General features: G+C 43.4%; 1 protein-coding gene and 1 long non-coding RNA gene across 2 annotated transcripts; both read right to left on the reverse strand.

The window, feature by feature from the left end:
• Positions 1-1,318: 1,318 nt before the first annotated feature.
• LOC135572590 (uncharacterized) lies at positions 1,319-3,045 on the reverse strand. Its single transcript, XR_010464432.1, has 3 exons — positions 2,553-3,045; positions 2,161-2,272; positions 1,319-2,066 (listed from the first exon to the last, which is right to left on the reverse strand). It is a non-coding gene; the product is annotated as an uncharacterized LOC135572590 (long non-coding RNA).
• A 32-nt stretch (positions 3,046-3,077) lies between these two features.
• LOC135572591 (uncharacterized) lies at positions 3,078-4,353 on the reverse strand. Its single transcript, XM_065020921.1, has 7 exons — positions 4,273-4,353; positions 4,009-4,185; positions 3,857-3,918; positions 3,688-3,774; positions 3,559-3,600; positions 3,317-3,490; positions 3,078-3,238 (listed from the first exon to the last, which is right to left on the reverse strand). Exons 1-7 carry the CDS (start codon positions 4,334-4,336, stop codon positions 3,203-3,205), a joined length of 642 nt encoding a protein of 213 aa, XP_064876993.1. The 5' UTR covers positions 4,337-4,353; the 3' UTR covers positions 3,078-3,202.
• Positions 4,354-6,905: the final 2,552 nt, after the last annotated feature.

Here is a 6,905-nt window from a genome sequence, read left to right on the forward strand (position 1 = left end):
GGACATCGTGTATGAACGCATCATAACTAGGCTATAGAATTATTGTCACTGGAGATACAGGATTTCACACTATCACATTTCATAACGCTTTCAAAACAATGATCTACACTCCGGATCGCCAAATCAGCCAATAGATAGTATGGCCACGCATCCATCCGCTTATATTGTCATGACAAATGTGGGATTCTGTATTTTACATTATAGCCATTAGCATATATATGATTAAATATTATCTGATGTTGGTTGTGTGAGGTATCTGCATTTGTGCACTGGAGCATCATTATGAGATTAAACAACTGCTTGCTACTTGCCTGTTTTTGTGTGTGACAAGAACTGAGTAACCTGGTGTGACCTGCATGTAGCAATACTGTAGATAACAGCCCAGCAGATGCTTTGTCATTGTGTTTGTATGTAACAATTTTGAGGACAAGGTGTGACTTGCTGTATCTTACAAAGTTGCGGTTAAGCAGGCATAGGGAGGGGTGGTCATCACGAGGTTTAACTGAGATGGAAAAATACTGAACAACACAATAGCAGGAACTGAGCAACTGTTATAACTAGGCTGCGATACCAGGGGCCTGTTGCACAAAACTAGGATAAGGGATTAAGCCAGGATATCTTGGTGATCCTGGCTCAATTGATCCGTAATCCGGTTGCACTAAAGATGGATAGGGGGCAGGAGGATATGTTATGGTATAAATTACCATGGAGATTTATTCTGTGGAGCTAGCCTGCTCCAGACCAGGCTAAATTCCAGGATCTATTTAATCTCATCCCTAATGTCAGTCAGCAGTCACCACAAATGGAAACCAATAGTTATTTCACTGCTCACTATACATTGTTATCACATATAACTAGACCCACTGTTATTTAAACGTTTGTGATCATTAATTTCAATGATTTTGGATAAAAAATGATTTTTAGATGATGTTGCTATCATTAGATAATTTACAGTTTCCCATAGACTATAAGGCTATATATATAAAATGATAGAATATTAGGGCCACAGAGGGGAAAAAAACACAAGTCATAATATTGTAACCAGTTGTTTTAAAGGAGGACAGTTGTTAAAATGACAGATGTGGGGCATTTCGTGAAATTGTACTTCAGTATGGTTTCATAAACAAAGACATGCTGATGTGCCAGAATATTAAGTATCACATTGTCATAAGTATCAACTGTAAAAACAATATGTAGCTTTTCTGCAGAAAGAACCAGCCTCATAAATTTATGACTTTATCCTTTTTCTTCAGTGTGGCCCTAGTACTCTGTCATATAAACAAATACACATTCCATATGAATATAAAAACACAATGTGTAACATTATGTTCCTTTATTGAATAAGGACAAAACAAAGCAGGTAAACCATCAGCTCCTTTCGAAACTGAAGTCACAGTGACTCTACAAGATGGAAAGCACAGAATCCAAGCATATTATACAAAATGATACATACACATTCAAAGGTCTGTATATAACACACCCTGCATGTCTGCACACTAAAATAAATGCAGGACAACTCCATACACATCAACTGAACAGACAAATGAATGGATGCAGTAGCCTCCCTGCAGCCTTGTATTACACACAGTATACCGCACAAACATCATAAGAGGCCAAATTCGTCAAAAAACGAACCCAAAAAACCAAATTCCTCTGCCACCGCAGGACATATTTAACCAAAATTGAAAGCACACATACAAACTAAAATAATTCAACACATATTGGTCCCTCAGCAGCCGACCACTGTCGTCATCAGGGAAGATTGCCGGATTGTCCCAGTCCATGGCTGGTGGCACTCTGGGGGCCCTCTCCTTCCTCAGGCAGGCCACATTGTGGAGGACAGCACAAGCCACAGTAATATCACATGCCCTAACAGGGCTGACCCTTAATTTGTGAAGGCAGTGAAAGCGTGCCTTCAGGAGGCCAAAGGTCATTTCAACTCTGGCCCTGGTCCTGGCATGGGCATGGTTGTAGGCCTGCTGTGCTTCCTGGGGTCTGTGAAAGGTGTCAGGAGAAAAGGCTGGCAGCCATACCCCTGTCTCCCAGCAACACACCAGAGAATTCACCTGTCAACACAAAATCTCATCATTACTACCTCATAAACACAGTGATATTCTTGACACAGCCATGATGGTTATAAATAGGGGTTGTGTGGCTTACCTTGTGATAGGCACTGATAGATTTCAGAGGCCCGAAAGATTCTGGAGTCATGGACTGAGCCAGGCCATTTTGCCACAACATTGCTGATCACACAGTCAGCATTGCAGACCATCTGAAATCATAAGATGAGGAATATTACACCAATCAATGCACATCACTGGCAATGCAGAGTGTTCGTCAATGGACAATATCAAAAGTTATGTTCACCTGAACATTAATGCTGTGAAAGGATTTCCTATTCACAAAATCGGCCTCATGGGCACCTGAGGGGGCTTTTATCCTTATGTGTGTGCAGTCCACTGCACCAATGACATTGGGGAAACCTGTCACACAAAGTAATGAGTATCCTACTATGTGTTAACAGTTGTCCTGTAATTTGTAGATCCTCTTACCTGCAATCCTATAGAACTCCTCTTTGATGTCACAGAGTCTTCTGTGGCCAGGGAAGGAGATGAAGACATCTGCTAATGCTTTGATAGCCAGACACACATTCCTTATTGTGCGTCAAATTGTGGCCTTGTTCAGCTGTTCTGCATCCCCCACTGAGTACAGGAAGGCTCCACTAGCAAAAAAGCGCAAGGCCACACAAACCATTTGCTCCACACTCAGTGCATGGCTCCGTGCAGTGCGGTGCTTAATCCTGGGACCCAGTAGTCTGCATAGATACCTGATGCCATCTGCAGAAAACCTGTATCTTTCATATAGATGGTCATCAGGGAAGGCCAGTGGGTCCAACCGGTCCCTGAAGACCCTTTCTCGCCTGAAGGCTCTCCTCAGCACAAGTGCTTCTTCATCCACCACATCTCGCACGAATGGGCATGCCATTGTCAGAGCAGAAAGGAACACACAATTTTGGGCCTTCATATAGGCTAGTGGCCACACCTGGTGCTGGGGGTGGGCAAAAGAGGGCGATGCCTTATAACGATGACTTGGTTGTACTGATTGCTGGGAAAATAAAAAAACCTTAGAAAGATGCCACCGTCCTGTGTGCTCACAATAAGAGCTCATATGTCATGGCTCACTTGACTTTACGAGAATATACCTAATTTTTATTTTGAGCTGTGTCATCTTCTTGGAGCTGGGGAGGAAAGAAAAATAATGATTAATACATTTGTGTTACAGTTAGCATACAGTGTACATTGAAGGCATATCTCACCTCCCTCTCAAGTTTTTTTATTTCAAGGTCCAGTTTCCTAATTGTCCTCTTTTTTATTTCGGACTCCAGTGCAAGATTTTCCATCTTTTTCTTCTTGTACTGAATGTCTATGTCTGCCAGTTCTATTTGGCGCCGGAGGTGGTTGCCATACAACTTTCTGATAGCTTGTGAGCTCTGTGAACACAATACAATTAGCGCAGCTGGAATTTGGCAGGATGTGGTGTCCTTTTATTAATACGCACTATGTTGCCAGGCTGGTTTTCCCACTGTATAGCATCTGGGTCCTGTAAAAGAAATTAGATTTTTTGATTTTGATGAGGACTCCTCACCATTGTAGAGTAAATAGTACTTTCACAGTCTTAACATGATACCTCATGCCTTCTGGAATCCAGAGAGATGGTCTCCTCCTCATCATCGTCTCCATCATGTGCTGTTGCTGCTGCACTGGGGCCTTCACCCTATCACATTTAATCGGATTCATATTGAAGCTAGTAGACAAGACATGCCAGGCCTACAGTATGCCTTTGATGGAGTACTCACTGGATCAGCATCGTCTGGTGCTTGTGCTGGTGGCTCTAACAGGAACACAGTGCTGCCAGGCACTGCAAGGCAATAGGTAAACCAAAGTCAGACAGTCCAAATTGATTCAATATGAATGTGGTTGTATCCCATGTAGAGATGGAAGGACATACCTTGAATGAAGCGGGTGGCATCTTGGGAGGAACCTATGCTCGTCTCTTTCCCCCCAGGGATCCCCTCTAAGACGGGCCTGCCTTTATTTAGCTCCAAGGCCATGTCCTCTGCTGGGGTAAGGTCAGCCTTTGGTGAGCCACCACCCGTGCCTTGTCTGTGGGTATTCTTTTTCACTGCTAAAACAGTACAGACAATGTGTGAGCAGGCACCTTCTGGGTACAATATATGCTTGTGCTTTGTTAAATATTAGTCAGGGACCATACCATTCTGCAGAATGTTCTTGTATTTGATTTTGACCTGCTGCCATGTCCGTTTTGGCCCGTTCATGTTTAATCTACACACACACACACACATACACATACATTTAATGGAGTCATACTGCAAAAAATTACTTGGTATTTTTGTCTTGTTTTCAGTAAAAATATCAAAAAATTTATCATAGCTTTATACAGTGTGATGGAGTTACTTTACACAATTTCACTCATATCTGCAGTGCATTTCAATTAAAAATTTAACCGTTTCATAATTACAGTACAACTGCATTTTTGGAGATGTGAATTAAATATTTGAATTGTAATTGTGATGTTTCAGCGGAGCGGTGAGTGTGTAATTGTGCACTACTTACGCATTCAGGCGGTCTGCAATACTTTGCCACGCTTTTTCTCTTTGCTTTATCACTGTGGCGGTGTTGCCTTTCTTCTTAATTATATCTTTTACCTCCTCGTATGCCTCCATGAGGATTTGTGCTTCCGACGGGGAAAAGTACGCGGCTCTAGTTGCCATGGTAAATCAGTTAATCTGTGATCTGTGGCGGGGTCTATTTGAGTGAGCCGTGAGCGCGCACCTATCCAGGATTGGTTTCACCTGGCTTAATGAATCCGTGTCTGCTCATCCTGGCTTGGTCTTTGTGCAACCAATTAAACCTGGACGCACATGTTTTGGCTTCATTGAGCTCAGCTGAGTCATTTATCCCGGATGTCTTAATTCTACTTTTGTGCAACAGGCCCCTGGTGTGAAAAGGAACACAGACAAAACAACCAGAAAAGGAAAAAGGGATCGGTGGCGGCTAGTAAACCGGCGACGCCGAGCACCGCCCGAACAGGGAGAGGAGTTACCTTCGGTAGAAGTCGTGACACTGAGACTGGGGGAGTATAAGCAGCAGCTCCAACACCTCCAACAGCTCCGTTGACTCACCAACTGCCTCTGGCTCTCTCCTCGGCTCGACCGACAGCCCCTTGTGCCCCCTCACCAAAAAAGATCTTGGGGTTTCTGTGGCCGCGGACCCTGGCATCGTCGCTGTCCTTCCAGATTCCTTGGCGACTCCTTCCAAGGAAGGGTCTCGCATCCTCCCAGGAACTCCTCCCATGTCCAACTCACTTTTGCCTCCATAGCACGCTGCTTGGTCCTTGTGTGGTGGGATATTCTGTCACGTTCGTGGAAAGGAGTGGACCAAGGCGCAGCGTGAATAGAGTTCCACATACTTTATTACAAAGTGAAACAACAAAAACAACAAAGAATCAACGAACGTCCAGTAGAGAGCGCACTAAGGCACTAACTGAAAACAAAACAATATCTCATAAATGCAGGTGGGAAAAGGACTATTTTTAAGTATGATCCCCAATTAGAGGCAACAATAATCAGCTGCCTCCAATTGGGAACCATACTCATACCAACATAGAAATATAGTACTAGAACACCCTCTAGTCACGCTCTGACCTGCTGCACCATAGAGAACCCCAAAGGGCTCTCTATGGTCAGGGCATGACAGTATCACAATTCCAGAAGTTTACATACACTAAGTTGACTGTGCCTTTAAACAACTTGGAAAATTCCAGAAAAGGATGTAATGGCTTTAGAAGCTTCTGATAGGCTAATTGACATCATTTGAGTCAGTTGGAGGTGTACCTGTGGATGTATTTCAAGGCCTACCTTCAAACTCAGTGCCTCTATGCTTGACAAAATGGGAAAATCAAAAGAAATCAGCCAAGACCTCAGAAAAAAAATGTAGACCTCCACAAGTATGGTTCATCCTTGGGAGCAATTTCCAAACGTACCACGTTCATCTGAACAAACAATAGTATGCAAGTATAAACACCATGAGACCACGCAGGCGTCATACCGCTCAGGAAGGAGACACGTTCTGCCTCCTAGAAATGAACGTACTTTGGTGTGAAATGTGCAAATCAATACCAGAACAACAGCAAAGGACCTTATGAAGATGCTGGAGGAAACCGATACATAAGTATCTATAGCCACAGTAAAACGAGTCCTATATCATCATAACCTGAAAGGCCGCTCAGCAAAGAAGAAGCCACAGCTCCAAAACCGCCATAAAAAAGCCAGTCTACGGTTTGTAACTGCACATGGGGACATAGATCATACTTTTTGGAGAAATGTCCTCTGGTCTGATGAAACAAAATAGAACTGTTTGGCCATAAGGACCATCGTTATGTTTGGAGGGAAAGGGGAGGCTTACAAGCCGAAGAACACCATCCCAACCGTGAAGCACAAGGGTGGCAGCATCATGTTGTGGGGGTGCTTTGCTGCAGGAGGGATTGGTGCACTTCACAAAATAGATGGCATCATGAGGCAGAACAATGATGTGGATATATTGAAGCAACATCTCAAGACAGGAAATGGGTCTTCCAAATGGACAATGATCACCAGACGTTAATACATCATCAACACTAACAGAAAAACATGACATTGTGATTCTCTCTTCACCAGGAAATCATGTATATAAGCATTGTACTGAATTCACCAGCACCAGCTGTGTGCCCTGTGTTGATTCTACATTCCTTGATGAGCCCAATGGTAAAATACAAAGTGTGTATCAACTGTGATCTAGGGGGTGGTCCAGTGTAAGGGTTGTCCTGTGTGTCTGCACTGAAACTCA

Source organism: Oncorhynchus nerka, linkage group LG7 (genome assembly GCF_034236695.1).
Source record: "Oncorhynchus nerka isolate Pitt River linkage group LG7, Oner_Uvic_2.0, whole genome shotgun sequence".
Classification (NCBI taxonomy): Eukaryota; Metazoa; Chordata; class Actinopteri; order Salmoniformes; family Salmonidae; genus Oncorhynchus; species Oncorhynchus nerka.

What these genes read in the sequence shown, in the direction of transcription:
- LOC135572591 (XM_065020921.1), bottom strand. Translation starts at nt 4,336, where the DNA reads ATGAACGGGCCAAAACGGACATGGCAGCAGGTCAAAATCAAATACAAG. An exon ending in TGCCACCCGCTTCATTCAAG is followed by an intron (nt 3,919 to 4,008) that starts GTATGTCCTTCC and finishes ATTGCCTTGCAG; the next exon opens with TGCCTGGCAGCACTGTGTTC. An exon ending in TAAAAAAACTTGAGAGGGAG is followed by an intron (nt 3,239 to 3,316) that starts GTGAGATATGCC and finishes TTTCCTCCCCAG; the next exon opens with CTCCAAGAAGATGACACAGC.